The sequence below is a fragment of the Somniosus microcephalus genome, chromosome 15 (genome assembly GCF_052327205.1).
Source record: "Somniosus microcephalus isolate GS21.2 chromosome 15, FLI_Smic_1.0, whole genome shotgun sequence".
In the NCBI taxonomy this organism is placed as follows: domain Eukaryota; kingdom Metazoa; phylum Chordata; class Chondrichthyes; order Squaliformes; family Somniosidae; genus Somniosus; species Somniosus microcephalus.
In genome coordinates this window covers 20,211,040-20,236,767 of record NC_141001.1, presented here as the reverse complement: position 1 = coordinate 20,236,767, position 25,728 = coordinate 20,211,040, and the positions used below count along the sequence as shown (strand labels likewise).

At 54.5% G+C, this 25,728-nt stretch overlaps 1 protein-coding gene across 5 annotated transcripts in view; it reads left to right on the top strand.

The window, feature by feature from the left end:
* The window catches only part of LOC147106573 (tumor protein p53-inducible protein 11-like), a 335,413-nt gene extending 310,272 nt beyond the window's left edge, over positions 1–25,141 (top strand). For all 5 annotated transcript variants that reach the window (XM_086007523.1, XM_086007525.1, XM_086007526.1 and 2 more), the window contains exons 5-7: positions 2,720–2,816; positions 8,460–8,561; positions 24,760–25,141. In XM_086007523.1, coding sequence (XP_085863649.1) covers positions 2,720–2,816; positions 8,460–8,561; positions 24,760–24,893 — 333 coding nt within the window. In that variant the 3' untranslated portion in view covers positions 24,894–25,141. The remainder of the gene's footprint in view (positions 1–2,719; positions 2,817–8,459; positions 8,562–24,759) is intronic.
* The last annotated feature ends 587 nt before the right edge of the window (positions 25,142–25,728 follow it).

Below are 25,728 nucleotides of genomic sequence, written 5' to 3'. Positions count from 1 at the left end.
AAAACATTCATGTTTGTTCACAAAAATACAGATCTATCCATACAGTGTATAAACAGATATATCCCTGAGTGTGTAAATATATACTTTCATATAATTTATATACACTCTTTTCTTAAATTTGCTGGTTGTCCCTCTGTTTATGGCAAGCTGTAACATAGCGTGCCGCTAGTGTTATGCAATTTCTCTCTTCCCCTAGTAGGTATGGGAGCTTTTGGTCGTCATTCAAATTTTTGAATTCCGGGCATATTTTTGTGAATTTTGGGTAGAAATTCTCCCTTATGTCCTGATATTTTCTACAAGCTGTGAGGAAGTGCATCTCTGTCTCCACCACTCCCTGACTGCAGTGAGAGCATATCCTCCCTCTCTCGCTGTCTCCCTCCCTCTCTCGCTGTCTCCCTCCCTCTCTCGCTGTCTCCCTCCCTCTCTCGCTGTCTCCCTCTCTCTCGCTGTCTCCCTCCCTCTCTCGCTGTCTCCCTCCCTCTCTCGCTGTCTCCCTCCCTCTCTCGCTGTCTCCCTCCCTCTCTCGCTGTCTCTCTCCCTCTCTCGCTGTCTCCCTCCCTCTCTCACTGTCTCCCTCCCTCTCTCACTGTCTCCCTCCCTCTCCCACTGTCTCCCTCCCTCTCTCGCTGTCTCCCTCCCTCTCTCACTGTCTCCCTCCCTCTCTCGCTGTCTCCCTCCCTCTCTCACTGTCTCCTTCCCTCTCTCACTGTCTCTCTCCCTCTCTCACTGTCTCCCTCCCTCTCTCACTGTCTCTCTCCCTCTCTCGCTGTCTCCCTCCCTCTCTCACTGTCTCCCTCCCTCTCTCACTGTCTCCCTCCCTCTCTCCCTGTCTCCCTCCCTCTCTCGCTGTCTCCCTCCCTCTCTCACTGTCTCCTTCCCTCTCTCGCTTTCTCCCTCCCTCCCTCCCTCTCTCCCTCCCTCTCTCGCTGTCTCCCTCCCTCTCTCGCTGCCTCCCTCCCTCTCTCGCTGTCTCCCTCCCTCTCTCGCTGTCTCTCTCCCTCACTCACGTCTCCCTCCCTCACTGCACTACCCTAAACCTCATTTTACCATCTCCTACCTCCAAACTGAACTGGCAGTTTTAAACATTTATACTTTCAATGCTTCCATTTGTAGTTGTATTTGAGAATTGAGGCTCCTATAAAAGTCAATAGCCTGGGAATCTCTGCGCTATTTGTAGACATGCTCTTTCTGTAGAAGTGGGGATTCCACTTTTCTGACTATATAGTCCGTGTGTACCCGAGTCTCCACCACCACTGCACCCAGCCCTGAAAGACAGGATGGGTTGCTCTGGGGATAGGTTATCGACCAATATTCACTACAAGCCCACTGACTCCCACAGCTACCTGGACTACACTTCCTCCCACCCCGCCTCCTGTAAGGTCTCTATTCCATTCTCCCAGTTTCTCCGTCTCCGCCGTATCTGCTCCGACGATGCCACCTTCCACACCAGTGCTTCAGACATGTCTTCCTTTTTCCGCAACCGAGGATTCCCCTCTACCGTGGTTGACACTGCCCTCGACCGTGTCAGTTCTATCTCCCGCACTTCTGCCCTCACCACTGCCCCTCCCTCCCGGAACCACGATAGGGTTCCCCTTGTCCTCACCTTTCACCCCACCAGTCTCCACATTCAACGGATCATCCTCCGGCATTTCCGCTACCTCCAAAGTGATCCCACCACCAAACGTATCTTCCCCTCCCCTCCCCTTTCAGCATTCCGTAGGGACCGCTCCCTCCGAGACACCCTAGTCCACTCCTCTATCACCCCTAACAGCCCTTCCCCTTCGCCTGGCACCTTCCCGTGCAAGCGGAGGAGATGTAACACCTGCCCCTATACCTCCCCCCTTCCCACTGTCCAGGGCCCCAAACACCCCTTCCAGGTGAAACAGCGATTTACTTGTACTTCTCGCAATCTAGTATACTGTATTCGCTGCTCACGATGCGGTCTCCTCTACATTGGGGAGACCAAAGGCAGATTGGGTGACCGCTTTGCGGAACACCTCCGTTCAGTCCGTAAGGGTGACCCCGAGCTTCCGGTCGCCTGTCATTTTAATTCACCGCTCCATTCCCACTCGGACCTCACCGTCCTTGGCCTCTTGCATTGTTCCATGGAAGCTCAACGTAAACTCGAGGAACAGCACCTCATCTTACGATTAGGCACTCTGCAGCCTTCTGGACTCAATATCGAGTTCAACAATTTCAGATCATAAGCTCGGCCCCTATTTGATTTTTTCTTGTAATTTTTCCACTCCTTTCCCCCCCTCCCCTTTCCTTTTGTTTCTCTCTCACACCTGCCAGCTATCTTTTGCCCTGCCAGTACACTTTACACCCAATCCCAGCCTATTACCATCTCGTCTAGCTTCTAATCTCTTTTACTTCTTTTGTTTCTTTTATTCTTCTGTCTGATCGCAGCCCTGCCTTCGATCTAGTTTCTTTTCTTTCCAGTTTTGAAGAAGGGTTCGACCCGAAACGTCAACTCAAATTTCTCTCCACGGATGTTGCCTGACCTGCTGAGTTTTTCCAGCATTTTCTGTTGTTATTTTGGGTTGCTCCATTGTTGTGACCTTTCCATTTTACAGTGTGTGTGGTACAGGGGATGTGATCCAGCTGTACTGTGCCACACACCAGATTGTACCTTTATACTATAGAGGGACAGGAACACATAGCAGATGCTGAGTGTTGAATGTTATCAGTAAATGTGTGCGTGTCTCTCTGTTTCCAGGCACTTATCTTTCCCGAGCGTCTGTATGACGCAGTTTTTGATGAAGATGGATCCAGCAGTAAAATGTCTGTGAGACTGTATGGAGGAGCACTTCTCAGTAAGTACCCACTCCTGGGAGATAAACCCATTCCACATGCTGTACTGTACAGGGAGCACTCCACCTTAAATAAAACCATTACACACAGTACTGTACAGGGAGCACTCCACCTTAAATAAACCCATTACACGCAGTACTGTACAGGGAGAGCGCCACCTTAAATAAACCCAATACAGACGCTGTACTGTATGGGGAGCACTCCAACTTAAATAAACCTAATACACACGCTGTACTGTACAGGGAGCACTGCACCTTAAATAAACCCATTACACACACTACTGTACAGGGAGCGCTCCACCTTAAATAAACCCATTACACACAGTACTGTACAGGGAGCGCTCCACCTTAAATAAACCCACTAAACTCGCTGTACTGTACAGGGAGCGCTCCACCTTAAATAAACCCATTACATACACAACTGTACAGGGATCACTCCACCTTAAATAAACCCATTACACACAGTACTGTACAGGGAGCACTCCACCTTAAATAAACCCTATACACACACTACTGTACGGGGAGCATTCCACCTTAAATAAACCCATTACACACACTGTACTGTACAGGGAGCGCTCCACCTTAAATAAACCCATTACACACACTACTGTACAGGGAGCGCTCCACCTTAAATAAACCCATTACACACACTGTACTGTACAGGGAGCACTCCACCTTAAATAAACCCATTACACACACTACTGTACAGGGAGCGCTCCACCTTAAATAAACCCATTACACACACTACTGTACAGGGAGCGCTCCACCTTAAATAAACCCATTACACACACTGTACTGTACAGGGAGCGCTCCACCTTAAATAAACCCATTACACACACTACTGTACAGGGAGCGCTCCACCTTAAATAAACCCATTACACACAGTACTGTACAGGGAGCGCTCCACCTTAAATAAACTCATTACACACACTACTGTACAGGGAGCGCTCCACCTTAAATAAACCCACTAAACATGCTGTACTGTACAGGGAGCACTCCACCTTAAATAAACCCATTACAAACACAGTACTGTACAGGGAGCACTCCACCTTAAATAAACCCATTACACACACAGTACTGTACAGGGAGTGCGCCACCTTAAATAAACCCATTACACACACTGCACTGTACAGGGAGCACTCCACCTTAAATAAACCCATTACACCCAGTACTGTACAGGGAGTGTGCCACCTTAAATAAACCCATTAAACACGCTGTACTGTATGGGGAGCACTCCACCTTAAATAAACCCATTACACATGCTGTACTGTACCGGGAGCACTCCACCTTAAATAAACCTAATACACACGCTGTACTGTATAGGGAGCGCTCCACCTTAAATAAACCCATTACACACAGTACTGTACAGGGAGCGCTCCACCTTAAATAAACCCATTAAACACGCTGTACTGTATGGGGAGCACTCCACCTTAAATAAACCCATTACACACGCTGTACTGTACAGGGAGCGCTCCTCCTTAAATAAACCCATTACACACAGTACTGTACAGGGAGCTCTCCATCTTAAATAAACCCATTACACACATTGCACTGTGCAGGGAGCGCTCCTCCTTAAATAAACCCATTACACACACAGTACTGTACAGGGAGCACTCCACCTTAAATAAACCCATTACACACACTACTGTACAGGGAGCGCTCCACCTTAAATAAACCCACTAAACACGCTGTACTGTACAGGGAGCACTCCACCTTAAATAAACCCATTACACCCAGTACTGTACAGGGAGCAGTCCACCTTAAATAAACCTAATACACACGCTGTACTATACAGGGAGCACTCCACCTTAAATAAGCCCATTAAACATGCTGTTCTGTATGGGGAGCACTCCACCTTAAATAAACCTAATACACATGCTGTACTGTACAGGGAGCACTCCACCTTAAATAAACCCATTACACACACTACTTTACACACTGGCATGTAGAGGGAGCGCTCCACCTTAAATAAACCCATTACACACACTGTACGGTTCAGGGAGTGCTCCACCTTAAATAAACCCATTACACACTACTGTACAGGAGCGCTCCACCTTAAATAAACCCACAGAACATGATGTACTGTACAGGGAGCACTCCACCTTAAATAAACCCATTACACACAGTGCTGTACAGGGAGCACTCCACCTTAAATAAATCCATTACACACACTACTGTAGGGGAGCACTCCACCTTCAATAAACTCATTACAGACAGTACTGTACAGGGAGCGCTCTACCTTAAATAAACCCATTAACACGCTGTACTGTATGGGGAGCACTCCACCTTAAATAAACCTAATACACACGCTGTACTGTACAGGGAGCGCTCCACCTTAAATAAACCCATTACACACTGGACTGTACAGGGAGCGCTCCACCTTAAATAAACCCATTACACGCACTACTGTACAGGGAGAACTCCACCTTAAATAAACCCATTACACACACTTTATTGTACAGGGAGCTCTCCACCTTAAATAAACCCATTACACACTACTGTACAGGGAGCTCTCCACCTTAAATAAACACATTACACACTACTGTACAGGCGCGCTCCACCATAAATAAACCCACTAAACACGCTGTACTGTACAGGGAGCACTCCACCTTAAATAAACCAATTACACACACTTTATTGTACAGGGAGCTCTCCACCTTAAATAAACCCATTACACACAGTACTGTACAGGGAACTCTCCACCTTAAATAAACCCATTACACACAGTACTGTACAGCGAGCACGCCACCTTAAATAAACCCGTTACACACAGTACTGTACAGGGAGAAGTCCACCTTAAATAAACCCATTACACTTTATTGTACAGGGAGCCCTCCACCGTAAATAAACCCATTACACACACTACTGTACAGGGAGCACTCCACCTTAAATAACCCTAATACACACAGTACTGTACAGCGAGCACTCCACCGTAAAGAAACCCATTACACACACTTTATTGTACAGGGAGCGCTCCACCTTAAATAAACCCATTGCACACAGTACTGTACAGGGAGCACTCCACCTTAAATAAACCCATTACACACACTACTGTACAGGGAGCGTTCCACCTTAAATAAACCCATTACACACATTGCCCTTTACAGGGAGCGCTCCACCTTAAACAAACCCATTACACACAGTACTCTACAGGGAGCACTCCACCTTAAATAAACACATTACACACACTTTATTGTACAGGGAGCCCTCCACCGTAAATAAACACATTACACACAGTACTGTACAGGGAGCCCTCCACCGTAAATAAACCCATTACACACAGTACTGTACAGGGAGCACTCCACCTTAAATAAACCCATTACACACAGTACTGTACAGGGAGCACTCCACCTTAAATAAACCCATTACACACAGTACTGTACAGGGAGCACTCCACCTTAAATAAACCCATTACACACACAGTACTGTACAGGGAGCACTCCACCTTAAATAAACCCATTACACACACTACTGTACAGGGAGCACTCCACCTTAAATAAACCCATTACACACACTACTGTACAGGGAGCACTCCACCTTAAATAAACCCATTACACTTTATTGTACAGGGAGCCCTCCACCGTAAATAAACACATTACACACACTACTGTACAGGGAGCGCTCCACCTTAAATAAACCCTATACACACACTACTGTACGGGGAGCGCTCCACCTTAAATAAACCCATTACACACACTGTACTGTACAGGGAGCGCTCCACCTTAAATAAACCCATTACACACACTACTGTACAGGGAGCGCTCCACCTTAAATAAACCCATTACACACACTGTACTGTACAGGGAGCACTCCACCTTAAATAAACCCATTACACACACTACTGTACAGGGAGCGCTCCACCTTAAATAAACCCATTACACACACTACTGTACAGGGAGCGCTCCACCTTAAATAAACCCATTACACACACTGTACTGTACAGGGAGCGCTCCACCTTAAATAAACCCATTACACACACTACTGTACAGGGAGCGCTCCACCTTAAATAAACCCATTACACACAGTACTGTACAGGGAGCGCTCCACCTTAAATAAACCCATTACACACAGTACTGTACAGGGAGCGCTCCACCTTAAATAAACCCTATACACACACTACTGTACAGGGAGCGCTCCACCTTAAATAAACCCATTACACACACTACTGTACAGGGAGTGCTCCACCTTAAATAAACCCATTACACACAGTACTGTACAGGGAGCGCTCCACCTTAAATAAACCCATTACACACAGTACTGTACAGGGAGCGCTCCACCTTAAATAAACCCATTACACACACTACTGTACAGGGAGCGCTCCACCTTAAATAAACCCATTACACACACAGTACTGTACAGGGAGCGCTCCACCTTAAATAAACCCATTACACACTGTACTGTACAGGGAGCACTCCACCTTAAATAAACCCATTACACACACTGTACTGTACGGGGAGCACTCCACCTTAAATAAACCCATTACACGCAGTACTGTACAGGGAGCACTCCACCTTAAATAAACCCATTACACACAGTACTGTACAGGGAGCGCTCCACCTTAAATAAACCCTATACACACACTACTGTACAGGGAGCGCTCCACCTTAAATAAACCCATTACACACACTACTGTACAGGGAGTACTCCACCTTAAATAAACCCATTAGACACAGTACTGTACAGGGAGCGCTCCACCTTAAATAAACCCATTACACACACTGTACTGTACAGGGAGCGCTCCACCTTAAATAAACCCATTACACACACTACTGTACAGGGAGCATTCCACCTTAAATAAACCCATTACACACACTACTGTACAGGGAGCATTCCACCTTAAATAAACCCATTACACACTGTACTGTACGGGGAGCGCTCCACCTTAAATAAACCCTATACACACACTACTGTACAGGGAGCGCTCCACCTTAAATAAACCCATTACTTTTATTACAGATGTGTGAAGAGTACACTGGCAGCACCCAGCTCTGCTTCTCCACCACCTCTCTCGATCCCTCCAACCTGCTTGTCCAATGTTTAGTCCTGGATGAGCGGCAATGTCCTCCATTGTCTTTGGCCCATCCCCCTCTCTATCCACTGCCTCAAGCTGTACCAGACAGGCAATCTGACCCCAAGATGAGTTTCTGACCCCATAGTCTCTCCATCACTATGGCCGCCTTATCCTCTGGATCATCGCCATCTCCACCCCCGCCTCAGCCCAGCTGCTGCTGAAACCCTATTGCGCATCCCCACTCCCTGCACCCACCATTGGCGGCTGTGCCTTCAGCTACCCAGACCCTGAGCTCTGGAATTCCCTTAAACTTCGACACTTCTCTCTCCTCTTATAAGATGCTCCTTAAAACCTGTCCTAATGTCTCCATTCTTTGGCTCGGGGACAATTTTTGCCTGATTACGTTTTGCTACATGATATAAATGTCAGATGTTTTTGAACCAGTGCCGCAACCCCCAGGCACTGGCCAGCACTTCGGTAGAGCCCTGGCCAGGGCTCCCGTCATGGGGAGTGGCTGGTCAGTGGAGCAGAGGGACCTAACAGCCTGTGATGTGAGGTGAGTGGGTGCGCTGTGGCAATGGCTGTCTCTCGGAGCAGTGCCCTGATGTTTTGCTCTGTCGCCCTTTCTCCTGCAGGTATTTCCCTGATAATGTGGAATGCTTTATACACAGCGGAGAAGATCATAATCCGATGGACGCTGCTCACAGAAGCCTGCTACTTTGCAGTGCAGTTTTTAGGTGGGCTATGAATGAAGAAGGAATCACTTCAGCCTGTGAGCTACTTTGCAGATAACGGCCCAGAGTCCTGCTGTGTCTCCTGTTCCTCCTCTGCCCAGTGTCCTGCTCTGTCTCCAGTTCCTCCTCTGCCCAGGGTCCTGCTCTGTCTCCAGTTCCTCCTCTGCCCAGGGTCCTGCTGTGTCTCCTGTTCCTCCTGTGCCCAGGGTCTTGCTCTGTCTCCTGTTCCTCCTCTGCCCAGGGTCTTGCTGTGTCTCCTGTTCCTCCTCTGCCCAGGGTCTTGCTGTGTCTCCTGTTCCTCCTCTGCCCAGGGTCCTGCTCTGTCTCCTGTTCCTCCTCTGCCCAGGGTCCTGCTCTGTCTCCTGTTCCTCCTCTGCCCAGGGTCCTGCTGTGTCTCCTGTTCCTCCTCTGCCCAGGGTCCTGCTCTGTCTCCAGTTCCTCCTGTGCCCAGGGTCCTGCTGTGTCTCCTGTTCCTCCTCTGCCCAGGGTCCTGCTGTGTCTCCTGTTCCTCCTCTGCCCAGGGTCTTGCTCTGTCTCCTGTTCCTCCTCTGCCCAGGGTCTTGCTGTGTCTCCTGTTCCTCCTCTGCCCAGGGTCTTGCTCTGTCTCCTGTTCCTCCTCTGCCCAGGGTCTTGCTGTGTCTCCTGTTCCTCCTCTGCCCAGGGTCTTGCTGTGTCTCCAGTTCCTCCTCTGCCCAGGGTCTTGCTCTGTCTCCTGTTCCTCCTCTGCGCAGGGTCTTGCTGTGTCTCCTGTTCCTCCTCTGCCCAGGGTCCTGCTGTGACTCCTGTTCCTCCTCTGCCCAGGGTCTTGCTGTGTCTCCAGTTCCTCCTCTGCCCAGGGTCCTGCTGTGTCTCCTGTTCCTCCTCTGCCCAGGGTCTTGCTCTGTCTCCTGTTCCTCCTCTGCCCAGGGTCCTGCTGTGTCTCCTGTTCCTCCTCTGCCCAGGGTCTTGCTGTGTCTCCAGTTCCTCCTCTGCCCAGGGTCCTGCTGTGTCTCCAGTTCCTCCTCTGCCCAGGGTCTTGCTGTGTCTCCTGTTCCTCCTCTGCCCAGGGTCCTGCTCTGTCTCCTGTTCCTCCTGTGCCCAGGGTCTTGCTGTGTCTCCTGTTCCTCCTCTGCCCAGGGTCTTGCTGTGTCTCCTGTTCCTCCTCTGCCCAGGGTCCTGCTGTGTCTCCTGTTGCTCCTCTGCCCAGGGTCCTGCTGTGTCTCCTGTTCCTCCTCTGCCCAGGGTCTTGCTGTGTCTCCTGTTCCTCCTCTGCCCAGGGTCCTGCTGTGTCTCCTGTTCCTCCTCTGCCCAGGGTCCTGCTGTGTCTCCTGTTGCTCCTCTGCCCAGGGTCTTGCTGTGTCTCCTGTTCCTCCTCTGCCCAGGGTCTTGCTGTGTCTCCTGTTCCTCCTCTGCCCAGGGTCTTGCTGTGTCTCCTGTTCCTCCTGTGCCCAGGGTCCTGCTCTGTCTCCAGTTCCTCCTCTGCCCAGGGTCTTGCTGTGTCTCCTGTTCCTCCTCTGCCCAGGGTCCTGCTGTGTCTCCTGTTCCTTCTCTGCCCAGGGTCCTGCTCTGTCTCCTGTTCCTCCTCTGCCCAGGGTCTTGCTGTGTCTCCTGTTCCTCCTGTGCCCAGGGTCTTGCTGTGTCTCCTGTTCATCCTCTGCCCAGGGTCTTGCTGTGTCTCCTGTTCCTCCTCTGCCCAGGGTCTTGCTGTGTCTCCTGTTCCTCCTCTGCCCAGGGTCTTGCTCTGTCTCCAGTTCCTCCTCTGCCCAGGGTCTTGCTGTGTCTCCTGTTCCTCCTCTGCCCAGGGTCCTGCTGTGTCTCCTGTTCCTCCTCTGCCCAGGGTCTTGCTGTGTCTCCAGTTCCTCCTCTGCCCAGGGTCTTGCTGTGTCTCCAGTTCCTCCTCTGCCCAGGGTCCTGCTGTGTCTCCTGTTCCTCCTCTGCCCAGGGTCCTGCTGTGTCTCCTGTTCATCCTCTGCCCAGGGTCTTGCTGTGACTCCTGTTCCTCCTCTGCCCGGGGTCCTGCTGTGTCTCCTGTTCCTCCTCTGCCCAGGGTCCTGCTGTGTCTCCTGTTCCTCCTCTGCCCAGGGTCCTGCTGTGTCTCCTGTTCATCCCCTGCCCAGGGTCCTGCTGTGTCTCCTGTTCCTCCTCTGCCCAGGGTCCTGCTCTGTCTCCTGTTCCTTCTCTGCCCAGGGTCTTGCTGTGTCTCCTGTTCCTCCTCTGCCCAGGGCCTTGCTGTGTCTCCTGTTCCTCCTCTGCCCAGGATCCTGCTCTGTCTCCAGTTCCTTCTCTGCCCAGGGTCTTGCTGTGTCTCCTGTTCCTCCTCTGCCCAGGGTCCTGCTGTGTCTCCTGTTCCTCCTCTGCCCAGGGTCCTGCTGTGTCTCCTGTTCCTTCTCTGCCCAGGGTCTTGCTGTGTCTCCTGTTCCTCCTGTGCCCAGGGTCTTGCTCTGTCTCCTGTTCATCCTCTGCCCAGGGTCTTGCTGTGTCTCCTGTTCCTCCTCTGCCCAGTTTCTTGCTCTGTCTCCAGTTCCTCCTCTGCCCAGGGTCTTGCTGTGTCTCCTGTTCCTCCTCTGCCCAGGGTCCTGCTGTGTCTCCTGTTCATCCTCTGCCCAGGGTCCTGCTCTGTCTCCTGTTCCTCCTCTGCCCAGGGTCTTGCTGTGTCTCCTGTTCCTCCCCTGCCCAGGGTCCTGCTGTGTCTCCTGTGCCTCCTCTGCCCAGGGTCCTGCTGTGTCTCCTGTTCCTCCTCTGCCCAGGGTCTTGCTGTGTCTCCTGTTCCTCCTGTGCCCAGGGTCTTGCTGTGTCTCCTTGATGCACTATCAATTGCTACAAAAGACTGGAGATTGAGAAAGTAATAAACAGGCTTTTATTACCAAAGAACAGAGCATGCCTCTTGTGGTTGCCATGTATCCAAAAGGGCCGGAGGCTGCCGAGCAGTGACCTTTATACCCAGCCATGAGGGTGGAGCCAGGGGCGGAGTCAGCTGAGGCATGCACAGACAAGTACAACAATATGCAAGAGTGAACAACAGTACTAACAGTGAACAACAGTACTAACAACAGTGGTGAACAACAATACTAACAACAGTGGTTTACCACATTCACCCCTTGTTTAGAATTGAGTCCGGCGGGGTGAAGTGCACTAAAAATTTGTGTACTGAAGTCTTTCAGGAGGCCTTGTAAGCCGTCCTGAGCGTCGCAGCAGCGGCGGTGATGGTGCAGCATCCAACGTTGAACCCGGTGTCTCGTTCAGAGGAGGTGTAGCAGGTGGCGGACCCTGGGGCTGCTGCATGCCGTCTACAGGGGTCAGAGCATGGGTAATGGGAGGTAGCGATGGTGGTCTCTCAGAGGCACCCGAAGGTGCGAGGTCTCGTGCGGGGACTGTGTCCTGGGGGTAGGCAGGAGTAGCGGTGGGTGGCGAAGAGGGTGTTTCAAGAGCACCCGCAGGTGCGCGGTCTCGAATGGAGACTGTGTCCTCCCGCCCGTCCGGGTACATCACGTAAGCATACTGCGGGTTGGCGTGGAGGAGGCTCACCCTCTCGACCAGGGGGTCCGCCTTATGGGTCCTCACGTGCTTCCGCAGTAGGACGGGACCTGGAGAAGTCAGCCATGTTGGTAGCGAAATCCCCGACGTGGACTTCCTGGGGAAGGAGAACATTCTCTCGTGAGGAGTGGCATTGGTGGGTGTACAGAGCAGCGACCGAATGGAATGGAGCGCCGCAGGGAGGACCTCCTGCCAGCGGGAGGTCGGAAGGCCCTTAGATTTTAAGTTTAAAAGGACTGCCTTCCAGACTGTCGCATTCTCCCTTTCCACCTGGCCGTTACCCTGGGGGTTGTAGCTGGTGGTCCTGCTTGTAGCAATGCCTCTCACGAGCAGGTACTGCCGAAGGTCGTCGCTCATAAAAGATGAGCCCCTGTCGCTATGGATATAGCTAGGGAAACCGAACAATGCGAAGAGGTCATTCAGACATTTAATGACCGTGGTACTGGTCATGTCCGAGCAAGGGATGGCAAACGGGAAACGGGAGTACTCATCGATTATATTGAGGAAGTACACATTGCGGTCAGAGGAGGGGAGGGGCCCTTTAAAATCAATGCTCAGCCGCTCGAAGGGGCGCGTGGCTTTGATCAGGCTCGCTCTGTCTGGCCTATAAAAATGCGGCTTGCACTCGGCACAGATCTGGCAGTTCCTGGTCATGGTCCTGACCTCCTCGATGGAGTAGGGCAGGTTACGGGATTTGATAAAATGGAAGAACCTGGTGACCCCCGGGTGGCAGAGGTCATTGTGGAGGGTCTGTAATCTATCAACCTGCGCGTTGGCGCACGTACCACGTGATAGGCATCTGGGGGCTCATTGAGTTTCCTGGGCCGGTACAAGATATCGTAATTGTAGGTGGAGAGTTCGATTCTCCACCTTAATATCTTGTCATTCTTGATTTTGCCCCGCTGCTTATTATGAAACATAAAAGCTACTGAACGCTGGTCAGTGAGCAGGATAAATCGTTTTCCGGCCAGGTAATGCCGCCAATGTCGCACGGCTTCCACAATGGCCTGGGCCTCCTTTTCGACAGAGGAGTGTCGAATCTCGGGGCCCTGGAGGGTCCTTGAGAAAAAGGCCACGGGTCTCCCCGCCTGGTTAAGGGTTGCAGCTAGGGCAAAGTCGGATGCGTCGCTCTCCACTTGAAAAGGGAGGGACTCATCCACAGCGTGCATTGTGGCCTTCGCAATATCGCTTTTTATGAGAGTGAAGGCTGCACAGGCCTCTGCTGTCAGGGGGAAGGAGGTGGACTTGATGAGGGGTCTGGCTTTGTCCGCATAGTTGGGCACCCACTGAGCATAGTAAGAGAAAAACCCCAGGCATCTCTTCAGTGCTTTCTGGCAGTGGGGGAGGGGGAGCTCCATAAGAGGGCGCATTCTATCGGGGTCTGGGCCGATGACTCCGTTCTCCACTACACAGCCAAGAATGGCAAGGCGCTTAGTACGAAACATACATTTGTCTTTGTTGTATGTGAGATTCAGCCGCTGGGCCGTCCGGAGGAATTTCCCTAGATTAACGTCGTGGTCCTGCTGGTCGTGGCCGCAGATGGTGACGTTGTCTAGATATGGGAAAGTGGCCTGGAGCACGTTCTGGTCAACCATCCGGTCCATCTCCCGTTGGAAGACAGAAACTCCGTTGGTGACGCCGAAGGGAACTCTGAGAAAGTGATAGAGCCGACCGTCAGCTTCAAAAGCTGTGTACTGGCGGTCCTCAGCCCTGATGGGGAGCTGGTGGTATTCCGACTTCAGATCAATCGTCGAGAACACCCGGTATTGTGCTATCTGATTGACCATGTCAGATATGCGGGGGAGTGGGTATGCATCCAACTGGGTGTAGCGATTGATCGTCTGGCTGTAGTCAATAACTAGGCGCTGTTTTCCGCCAGTCTTCACCACCACCACTTGTGCTCGCCATGGGCTATTGCTGCTCTCGATAATCCCTTCAGGAGTCTCGCTACCTCGGATTTAATGAAACCCCTATCCCCGGCACTGTAACGCCTACTTTTGGTAGCGATGGGCTTACAGTCGCGGGTGAGGTTAGCGAACAAGGAGGGGGGGAGACTTTAAGGGGGAAAAGGCTGCAAATGGCGCGCGGCGGGCGATTTAAAAACTGCTGGCTGCAGACCGTGAGAGGGGGGAGGGGTCCACCGTACGCTAAAGTGACACTCTTAAGGTGGCACTGAAAATCCAACCCCAGTAGGACGGCAGCGCAGAGATCGGGCAGGACAAGAAGTTTAAAATTTTTGTATTCAGTACCCCGCACTGAAAGAGTCACCATACAGTAGCCACCGACTTCCGCTGACTGGGCTTTGGAAGCCATAGAGATGCGATGACGCGTCGGCAGGACCGGGAGAGAGTAACTGCGCACCGTGTCGGGGTGTATAAAACTCTCCGTGCTCCCGCTGTCAAAAAGGCAGGTAGTGGCGCGGCCGTTTACCGTAATGTCCATCATGGACCTGGACAGTTGATGCGGGAGAAATTGATCCAGCGTCACGGAAGCCAGCGTACGTTCAAGCGCGTCGATGCGGTCGTCCGATGAGGCGGTGGTGGAGTCCGGGTCCCCCGTAACCGAAGTCGGAGGCGTCCAAGATGGCGGACAAAATGGCGGCGCCCACGGTCCCGATCCCCACGCGGCTGGGGGAGCCCAAGATGGCGGGCAAGATGGCTGCGCCCACGGTTCGCACGCGGCGCTGCTGGCGTTAGCGGTCTTCCCTTTGCAGGCGCTAACGTAGTGACCTTTCTTCCCGCAGCCGGAGCAGGTAGCATTCTTCGCGGGGCAGCGTGCTCTAGGGTGTTTAGCTTGGCCACAAAAATAGCATTTTTGTGCCTTGGACATCGCTGCAGCAGTCGGAGGTGGCGGTCCCATGGCCCAAGATTGCGGCGTCCACGGCGCGGGGCAATTAGGGGAGAAAGCGTCCATATTTCTGTGGGCCGCGTCGAGCGAGAGCGCGAGGGACACTGCCTTTGTCAGGTCTATTTCACCCTTCTCCAGCAGCCTCTGCCGGGAGTAGTCGGACCTTAGACCCGCAACGAAAGCGTCTCGTATCAGTCCCTCCGCATGTGCCACGGGCGATACTTCCTTGCAGTCGCAGCCGCGTCCGAGTACCCGCAGTGCCCGTAGGAAGGCCTCCACCGATTCCCCGGGCTGCTGTCTGCGAGATCTTAAAAGGTGCCTGGCATAGACCGTGTTAACTGGGCGTGCATACTGCCCTTTCAGTAGGTCGATAGCCGCCGCGTAGGTCGTCGCATCTTGGATTAAAGTATAGACTTGGTGGCTCACCTTCGAGGCCAGGATTTTCAGTTTATTTTCATCAAGAGTCACGGTCGAGGCTTCCAGATACGCCTCAAAGCAACGCAGCCATTGTGCGAATTTAGTCGACGAACCCGCTTCTTGGGGGTCTAGGTCCAGGCATGTTGGTCTGAGGGCTCGCAGCAGCGCCTGCTGCTCAGCGTTTTGCGCCATCGGTTGATCAGCATCCGCAGCCAACATTTAATTTTGGTAATAAAATTGATGCACGATCAATTGCTACAAAAGACTGGAGATTGAGAAAGTAATAAACAGGCTTTTATTACCAAAGAACAGAGCATGCCTCTTGTGGTTGCCTGGTATCCAAAAGGGCCAGAGGCTGCCGAGCAGCGACCTTTATACCCAGCCATGAGGGTGGAGCCAGGGGTGGAGTCAGCTGAGGCATGCACAGACAAGTACAACAATATGCAAGAGTGAACAACAGTACTAACAGTGAACAACAGTACTAACAACAGTGGTTTACCACACTCCAGTTCCTCCTCTGCCCAGGGTCTTGCTGTGTCTCCTGTTCCTCCTCTGCCCAGGGTCCTGCTGTGTCTCCTGTTCCTCCTCTGCCCAGGGTCTTGCTGTGTCTCCAGTTCCTCCTCTGCCCAGGGTCCTGCTGTGTCTCCAGTTCATCCTCTGCCCAGGGTCCTGCTGTGTCTCCAGTTCCTCCTCTGCCCAGGGTCTTGCTCTGTCTCCTGTTCCTCCTCTGCCCAGGGTCTTCCTGTGTCTCCTGTTCCTCCTCTGCCCAGGGTCCTGCTGTGTCTCCTGTTCCTCCTGTGCCCAGGGTCTTGCTGTGTCTCCTGTTCCTCCTCTGCCCAGGGTCTTGCTGTGTCTCCTGTTCCTCCTCTGCCCAAGGTCTTGCTGTGTCTCCTGTTCCTCCTTTGCCCAGGGTCTTGCTGTGTCTCCTGTTCCTCCTCTGCCCAGGGTCTTGCTGTGTCTCCTGTTCCTCCTCTGCCCAGGGTCCTGCTGTGTCTCCTGTTCCTCCTCTGCCCAGGGTCCTGCTCTGTCTCCTGTTCCTCCTCTGCCCAGGGTCCTGCTGTGTCTCCTGTTCCTCCTCTGCCCAGGGTCCTGCTCTGTCTCCTGTTCCTCCTCTGCCCAGGGTCTTGCTGTGTCTCCTGTTCCTCCTCTGCCCAGGGTCTTGCTGTGTCTCCTGTTCATCCTCTGCCCAGGGTCCTGATGTGTCTCCTGTTCCTCCTCTGCCCAGGGTCTTGCTGTGTCTCCTGTTCCTCCTCTGCCCAGGGTCTTGCTGTGTCTCCTGTTCCTCCTCTGCCCAGGGTCCTGCTGTGTCTCCTGTTCCTCCTGTGCCCAGGGTCCTGCTGTGTCTCCTGTTCCTCCTCTGCCCAGGGTCCTGCTGTGTCTCCTGTTCCTCCTCTGCCCAGGGTCTTGCTGTGTCTCCTGTTCCTCCTCTGCCCAGGGTCCTGCTCTGTCTCCAGTTCCTCCTGTGCTCAGGGTCTTGCTGTGTCTCCTGTTCCTCCTCTGTCCAGGCTCCTGCTGTGTCTCCTGTTCCTCCTCTGCCCAGGGTCTTGCTGTGTCTCCTGTTCCTCCTCTGCCCAGGGTCTTGCTGTGTCTCGTGTTCCTCCTCTGCCCAGGGTCTTGCTGTGTCTCCTGTTCCTCCTCTGCCCAGGGTCCTGCTCTGTCTCCTGTTCCTCCTCTGCCCAGGGTCTTGCTGTGTCTCCAGTTCCTCCTCTGCCCAGGGTCTTGCTCTGTCTCCAGTTCCTCCTCTGCCCTGGGTTTTGCTGTGTCTCCTGTTCCTCCTCTGCCCAGGGTCTTGCTGTGTCTCCTGTTCCTCCTCTGCCCAGGGTCCTGCTGTGTCTCCTGTTCCTCCTCTGCCCAGGGTCTTGCTGTGTCTCCTGTTCCTCCTCTGCCCAGGGTCCTGCTCTGTCTCCAGTTCCTCCTCTGCCCAGGGTCTTCCTCTGTCTCCTGTTCCTCCTCTGCCCAGGGTCCTGCTGTGTCTCGTGTTCCTCCTCTGCCCAGGGTCTTGCTCTGTCTCCAGTTCCTCCTCTGCCCAGGGTCTTGCTGTGTCTCCTGTTCCTCCTCTGCCCAGGGTCTTGCTGTGTCTCCTGTTCCTCCTCTGCCCAGGGTCCTGCTCTGTCTCCAGTTCCTCCTCTGCCCAGGGTCCTGCTGTGTCTCCTGTTCCTCCTCTGCCCAGGGTCTTGCTGTGTCTCCTGTTCCTCCTCTGCCCAGGGTCTTGCTGTGTCTCCAGTTCCTCCTCTGCCCAGGGTCCTGCTGTGTCTCCAGTTCATCCTCTGCCCAGGGTCCTGCTGTGTCTCCAGTTCCTCCTCTGCCCAGGGTCTTGCTCTGTCTCCTGTTCCTCCTCTGCCCAGGGTCTTCCTGTGTCTCCTGTTCCTCCTCTGCCCAGGGTCCTGCTGTGTCTCCTGTTCCTCTTGTGCCCAGGGTCTTGCTGTGTCTCCTGTTCCTCCTCTGCCCAAGGTCTTGCTGTGTCTCCTGTTCCTCCTCTGCCCAGGGTCTTGCTGTGTCTCCTGTTCCTCCTCTGCCCAGGGTCTTGCTGTGTCTCCTGTTCCTCCTCTGCCCAGGGTCCTGCTGTGTCTCCTGTTCCTCCTCTGCCCAGGGTCCTGCTCTGTCTCCTGTTCCTCCTCTGCCCAGGGTCCTGCTGTGTCTCCTGTTCCTCCTCTGCCCAGGGTCCTGCTCTGTCTCCTGTTCCTCCTCTGCCCAGGGTCTTGCTGTGTCTCCTGTTCCTCCTCTGCCCAGGGTCTTGCTGTGTCTCCTGTTCATCCTCTGCCCAGGGTCCTGATGTGTCTCCTGTTCCTCCTCTGCCCAGGGTCTTGCTGTGTCTCCTGTTCCTCCTCTGCCCAGGGTCTTGCTGTGTCTCCTGTTCCTCCTCTGCCCAGGGTCCTGCTGTGTCTCCTGTTCCTCCTGTGCCCAGGGTCCTGCTGTGTCTCCTGTTCCTCATGTGCCCAGGGTCCTGCTGTGTCTCCTGTTCCTCCTCTGCCCAGGGTCTTGCTGTGTCTCCTGTTCCTCCTCTGCCCAGGGTCCTGCTCTGTCTCCTGTTCCTCATGTGCCCAGGGTCCTGCTGTGTCTCCTGTTCCTCCTCTGCCCAGGGTCTTGCTGTGTCTCCTGTTCCTCCTCTGTCCAGGCTCCTGCTGTGTCTCCTGTTCCTCCTCTGCCCAGGGTCTTGCTGTGTCTCCTGTTCCTCCTCTGCCCAGGGTCTTGCTGTGTCTCGTGTTCCTCCTCTGCCCAGGGTCTTGCTGTGTCTCCTGTTCCTCCTCTGCCCAGGGTCCTGCTCTGTCTCCTGTTCCTCCTCTGCCCAGGGTCTTGCTGTGTCTCCAGTTCCTCCTCTGCCCAGGGACTTGCTCTGTCTCCAGTTCCTCCTCTGCCCAGGGTCTTGCTGTGTCTCCTGTTCCTCCTCTGCCCAGGGTCTTGCTGTGTCTCCAGTTCCTCCTCTGCCCAGGGTCTTGCTGTGTCTCCTGTTCCTCCTCTGCCCAGGGTCCTGCTGTGTCTCCTGTTCCTCCTCTGCCCAGGGTCTTGCTGTGTCTCCTGTTCCTCCTCTGCCCAGGGTCCTGCTCTGTCTCCAGTTCCTCCTCTGCCCAGGGTCTTGCTCTGTCTCCTGTTCCTCCTCTGCCCAGGGTCCTGCTGTGTCTCCTGTTCCTCCTCTGCCCAGGGTCCTGCTCTGTCTCCTGTTCCTCCTCTGCCCAGGGTCCTGCTGTGTCTCCTGTTCCTCCTCTGCCCAGGGTCCTGCTCTGTCTCCTGTTCCTCCTCTGCCCAGGGTCTTGCTGTGTCTCCTGTTCCTCCTCTGCCCAGGGTCTTGCTGTGTCTCCTGTTCATCCTCTGCCCAGGGTCCTGATGTGTCTCCTGTTCCTCCTCTGCCCAGGGTCTTGCTGTGTCTCCAGTTCCTCCTCTGCCCAGGGTCTTGCTCTGTCTCCTGTTCCTCCTCTGCCCAGGGTCCTGCTGTGTCTCGTGTTCCTCCTCTGCCCAGGGTCTTGCTCTGTCTCCAGTTCCTCCTCTGCCCAGGGTCTTGCTCTGTCTCCTGTTCCTCCTCTGCCCAGGGTCCTGCTGTGTCTCGTGTTCCTCCTCTGCCCAGGGTCCTGCTCTGTCTCCAGTTCCTCCTCTGCCCAGGGTCCTGCTGTGTCTCCTGTTCCTCTACTGCCCAGGGTCTTGCTGTGTCTCCTGTTCCTCCTCTGCCCAGGGTCCTGCTGTGTCTCCTGTTCCTCCTCTGCCCAGGGTCTTGCTGTGTCTCCTGTTCCTCCTCTGCCCAGGGTCCTGCTGTGTCTCCTGTTCCTCCTCTGCCCAGGGTCTTGCTGTGTCTCCAGTTCCTCCTCTGCCCAGGGTCTTGCTGTGTCTCCAGTTCCTCCTCTGCCCAGGGCCTTGCTGTGTCTCCAGTTCATCCTCTGCCCAGGGTCCTGCTGTGTCTCCAGTTCCTCCTCTGCCCAGGGTCTTGCTCTGTCTCCTGTTCCTCCTCTGCCCAGGGTCTTCCTGTGTCTCCTGTTCCTCCTCTGCCCAGGGTCCTGCTGTGTCTCCTGTTCCTCCTGTGCCCAGGGTCTTGCTGTGTCTCCTGTTCCTCCTCTGCCCAGGGTCTTGCTGTGTCTCCTGTTCCTCCTCTGCCCAAGGTCTTGCTGTGTCTCCTGTTCCTCCTTTGCCCAGGGTCTTGCTGTGTCTCCTGTTCCTCCTCTGCCCAGGGTCCTGCTGTGTCTCCTGTTCCTCCTCTGCCCAGGGTCCTGCTCTGTCTCCTGTTCCTCCTCTGCCCAGGGTCCTGCTGTGTCTCCTGTTCCTCCTCTGCCCAGGGTCCTGCTCTGTCTCCTGTTCCTCCTCTGCCCAGGGTCCTGCTGTGTCTCCTGTTCCTCCTCTGCCCAGGGTCTTGCTGTGTCTCCTGTTCCTCCTCTGCCCAGGGTCTTGCTGTGTCTCCTGTTCATCCTCTGCCCAGGGTCCTGATGTGTCTCCTGTTCCTCCTCTGCCCAGGGTCTTGCTGTGTCTCCTGTTCCTCCTCTGCCCAGGGTCTTGCTGTGTCTCCTGTTCCTCCTCTGCCCAGGGTCCTGCTGTGTCTCCTGTTCCTCCTGTGCCCAGGGTCTTGCTGTTTCTCCTGTTCCTCCTCTGCCCAGGGTCTTGCTGTGTCTCCTGTTCCTCCTCTGCCCAGGGTCTTGCTGTGTCTCCTGTTCATCCTCTGCCCAGGGTCCTGATGTGTCTCCTGTTCCTCCTCTGCCCAGGGTCTTGCTGTGTCTCCTGTTCCTCCTCTGCCCAGGGTCTTGCTGTGTCTCCTGTTCCTCCTCTGCCCAGGGTCCTGCTGTGTCTCCTGTTCCTCCTCTGCCCAGGGTCCTGCTGTGTCTCCTGTTCCTCCTCTGCCCGGGGTCCTGCTGTGTCTCCTGTTCCTCCTGTGCCCAGGGTCCTGCTGTGTCTCCAGTTCCTCCTCTGCCCAGGGTCTTGCTGTTTCTCCTGTTCCTCCTCTGCCCAGGGTCTTGCTGTGTCTCCTGTTCCTCCTCTGCCCAGGGTCTTGCTGTGTCTCCTGTTCCTCCTCTGCCCAGGGTTTTGCTGTGTCTCCTGTTCATCCTCTGCCCAGGGTCCTGATGTGTCTCCTGTTCCTCCTCTGCCCAGGGTCCTGCTGTGTCTCCTGTTCCTCCTCTGCCCAGGGTCCTGCTCTGTCTCCTGTTCCTCCTCTGCCCAGGGTCCTGCTGTGTCTCCTGTTCCTCCTCTGCCCAGGGTTTTGCTGTCTCTCCTGTTCCTCCTCTGCCCAGGGTCCTGCTGTGTCTCCTGTTCCTCCTCTGTCCAGGCTCCTGCTGTGTCTCCTGTTCCTCCTCTGCCCAGGGTCTTGCTGTGTCTCCTGTTCCTCCTCTGCCCAGGGTCTTGCTGTGTCTCGTGTTCCTCCTCTGCCCAGGGTCTTGCTGTGTCTCCTGTTCATCCTCTGCCCAGGGTCCTGCTGTGTCTCCAGTTCCTCCTCTGCCCAGGGTTTTGCTGTGTCTCCTGTTCCTCCTCTGCCCAGGGTCCTGCTGTGTCTCCTGTTCCTCCTCTGTCCAGGCTCCTGCTGTGTCTCCTGTTCCTCCTCTGCCCAGGGTCTTGCTGTGTCTCCTGTTCCTCCTCTGCCCAGGGTCTTGCTGTGTCTCGTGTTCCTCCTCTGCCCAGGGTCTTGCTGTGTCTCCTGTTCCTCCTCTGTCCAGGGTCCTGCTCTGTCTCCTGTTCCTCCTCTGCCCAGCGTCTTGCTGTGTCTCCAGTTCCTCCTCTGCCCAGGGTCTTGCTCTGTCTCCAGTACCTCCTCTGCCCAGGGTCTTGCTGTGTCTCCTGTTCCTCCTCTGCCCAGGGTCTTGCTCTGTCTCCTGTTCCTCCTCTGCCCAGGGTCTTGCTGTGTCTCCTGTTCCTCCTCTGCCCAGGGTCTTGCTGTGTCTCCTGTTCCTCCTCTGCCCAGGGTCCTGCTCTGTCTCCAGTTCCTCCTCTGCCCAGGGTCTTGCTCTGTCTCCTGTTCCTCCTCTGCCCAGGGTCCTGCTGTGTCTCGTGTTCCTCCTCTGCCCAGGGTCTTGCTCTGTCTCCAGTTCCTCCTCTGCCCAGGGTCCTGATGTGTCTCCTGTTCCTCCTCTGCCCAGGGTCTTGCTGTGTCTCCTGTTCCTCCTCTGCCCAGGGTCCTGCTCTGTCTCCAGTTCCTCCTCTGCCCAGGGTCCTGCTCTGTCTCCAGTTCCTCCTCTGCCCAGGGTCCTGCTGTGTCTCCTGTTCCTCCTCTGCACAGGGTCTTGCTCTGTCTCCAGTTCCTCCTCTGCACAGGGTCTTGCTCTGTCTCCAGTTCCTCCTCTGCCCAGGGTCTTGCTGTGTCTCCTGTTCCTCCTCTGCCCAGGGTCTTGCTGTGTCTCCTGTTCCTCCTCTGCCCAGGGTCCTGCTCTGTCTCCAGTTCCTCCTCTGCCCAGGGTCCTGCTGTGTCTTCAGTTCCTCCTCTGCCCAGGGTCCTGCTCTGTCTCCAGTTCCTCCGCTGCCCAGGGTCCTGCTCTGTCTCCAGTTCCTCCTCTGCCCGGGGTCCTGCTCTGTCTCCAGTTCCTCCTCTGCCCAAGGTCCTGCTGTGTCTCCTGTTCACTCCACCTGCTCATGCTGCGAAGTGACGGTATCGTAGGCTGCTCCCAGGCAACTTGATGCACTATCACTAAATTGGCCCTACAGGTGATGAAAGTCAGTGCAGGTATTACCCATTGGGAAACCACAAGGCATGTACCTCAATGAGGGGGCGAGGCTGGACACAATCTGAGAGTGATGGTAGCCTTTGCTCAGCGAATTGCAGAGCAACAGACAGCAATGCAAGCCGAGCGCTGAGCTACAGCACCAACTCACTGACACAGAAGTCAGGCCATCTGTGCGGACGCTGGACGGTGCTCCAGTCAGACCGCACCTTCAGCACTAAGCTCACTTCTCATCTCTGCATCATAAGGGAAACATTGAGGCCCTGGATGTGGTGTAGAGAAGGATCAAGGGGTTGATCCCAGAGTCGAGAAATATCAGCCGTGAAGGGAGGCGAGTAAGAGGGAATCCATTAGAGAGATATGAGATACCAAATGCAATAGAATCGGCTAATCCTGAGTTCGATTTGAAGTTGAACTGTGACCAGGGAGAAAGTGGACGTGGGTCCACATCGGGAAATGCAAGTTCAGGACGTCAGACAAAGCGATTAACCCCTGGAATGGGCTTCTTAGTTATATACTGGAGACAAAAACTCTGAAGTCTTTCAAAAGGCAGATGCTGTGATGGGGAACCATAGGTCTCAGTGGAAGGATGAGCGAGGTGGGCTGAATGGCCTCCCTCATCTGTGCTTTGAGGAATGGATTCCCATGTTGTAGTAGTGAAGAACGGCCACAGGATGGCAGTGGTGTCCAGCATTTCCTGTCGCCTGGTCAGTCACTGCATGTTGGTGTTTGATGTGTGAGCCGGGACAGTGAAAATCGTAAGGCTATTTGGCTGCAGGGGTATCACAGCAAGCCCATCCTGTCTTGACTGATGTCCACATGTGATAACATAAAAATCAGCAGCAGCACTGCAAATGAAATTCATTGTGTGTCCCGCTTTCGGTGTTTCAGTTGGATCAGATGCTTTTATAAGTGTAAATGGAATGTATCATACTGTGACTTACTTAGTATAATATGCCTGGAGCATGACCTCAAATGCCCAATAGGAGCTTGAACACTCTTGAGGAACATATAGTCTATTAAATCATCTTCAACAGGCCCCAGCTCCACTGCCAACCCCACACTTCTATTATTCTTACACCTAAGCAGTCCCAACCCGCTCCATAACCTGGTACAGTGTCCCGCCCTGAGTCCAGTCACCGGGACAGTGTCCCGCCCTGAGCCCAGTCACCGGGACAGTGTCCCGCCCTGAGCCCAGTCACCGGGACAGTGTCCCGCCCTGAGCCCAGTCACCGGGACAGTGTCCCGCCCTGAGCCCAGTCACCGGGACAGTGTCCCGCCCTGAGCCCAGTCACCGGGACAGTGTCCCGCCCTGAGCCCAGTCACCGGGACAGTGTCCCGCCCTGAGCCCAGTCACCGAGACAGTGTCCCGCCCTGAGCCCAGTCACCGGGACAGTGTCCCGCCCTGAGCCCAGTCACCGGGACAGTGTCCCGCCCTGAGCCCAGGCACCGGGACAGTGTCCCGCCCTGAGCCCAGTCACCGGGACAGTGTCCCGCCCTGAGCCCAGTCACCGGGACAGTGTCCCGCCCTGAGCCCAGTCACCGGGACAGTGTCCCGCCCTGAGCCCAGTCACCGGGACAGTGTCCCGCCCTGAGCCCAGTCACCGGGACAGAGTCCCGCCCTGAGCCCAGTCACCGGGACAGTGTCCCGCCCTGAGCCCAGTCACCGGGACAGTGTCCCGCCCTGAGCCCAGTCACCGGGACAGTGTCCCGCCCTGAGCCCAGTCACCGGGACAGTGTCCCGCCCTGAGCCCAGTCACCGGGACAGTGTCCCGCCCTGAGCCCAGTCACCGGGACAGTGTCCCGCCCTGAGCCAAGTCACCGGGACGGTGTCCCGCCCTGAGCCCAGTCACCGGGACAGTGTCCCGCCCTGAGCCCAGTCACCGGGACGGTGTCCCGCCCTGAGCCCAGTCACCGGGACGGTGTCCCGCCCTGAGCCCAGTCACCGGGACGGTGTCCCGCCCTGAGCCCAGTCACCGGGACGGTGTCCCGCCCTGAGCCCAGTCACTGGGACATCAGGGCTATAGCAGTGCCTGAGGACAGCCACCTTGGTGTAATGACTGTGTGACTATGTTAGATAGGAAATTCCCACGTTTTTTGTTTAGAATTGCCCGATGTATATCACATGTCGACATGTCCTTCCGTCGCTTGTGTTTGACTTTAAACCATTGTGAGAGATTCATGTTTTTCTGGTTTCCCTTTTACCCTTAACAGCAACAGTTAATGAGTGGAGAGCTCACTACAACCCCAGCGATTCCTTCTTTCTCAGGGTTACAATAAGATCTTTCATTCTGTTACAGTTACGACCATCCCTCTGTTTGAAATGGGAGCACTATCACAGGGAGCAACACTACTGCTGTCCAGCCGAGGGCTCTTCATCCTCATCAGTGTCTATTACTATTACCAAGTTGGCCGTAAGCCCAAGAAGGTGTGAGGAGCCTGGCGAGCAGGAGCTGCACGGTGGAGGGCTCTGGGTCGTGCAGCCTGAAACTGATTGACTGTCTTCTGGAATTTGTTTTTGTAATCTGCATATCTTGTTCTAGTTCTCTCGCTTGGACTCATGCCTTTCCAGATCTATTGTATTAAGAGGATATTGTGCGTCCCTGTCCTGTGCATGTGCAGCAGCAGTTTGACAATATTGGATTCATTACCTCTAGTATAATCAATAAATTGGTGACACAACCTGTGGTGTGGAATGTTTCACCGTGGAAGCTGCAGTGAGCAAAGCAATTCGCGCGGCGGTGTCCGGGAGGGTCCAACATGCTCAGTCCCCAGCACCTCAGGGAGACTGAGGACCGCCAACATTGTCCAGGATTGTCCAGGAGTCTCCAGAAATTAAAGGTTAATCTCCTGGAAACTAGAGTCATAATGGCACAGAAGGAGGCCATTCGGCCCATCGAGTCCGTGCCGGCTCTCTGTAGAGCAATCCAATCAGTCCCATTGCCCCGCTCTATCCCCGTAGCCCTGCAAGTTTATTTCCCTCGAGTGCCTATCCAGTCTCCCCTTGAAAACATTGAGTGTCTCCGCTTCCACCACTTCCGTCGGCAGCGAGTTCTGGGTCCTCACCACTCGCTGCGTAAAAAAGTTTTTCCTCACATCCCCCCTGTATCTCTTGCCCAAAACCTTAAATCTGTGTCCCCTAGTCCTTGTACCATCAACTAGTGGGAACAGCCTTTCCCCGTCTAGCCTATCCAAACCCATCATAATCTTGTCCACCTCTATCAAATCACCCCTCAACCGCCTTTGCCCTAATCAAAACAAATCCAGCT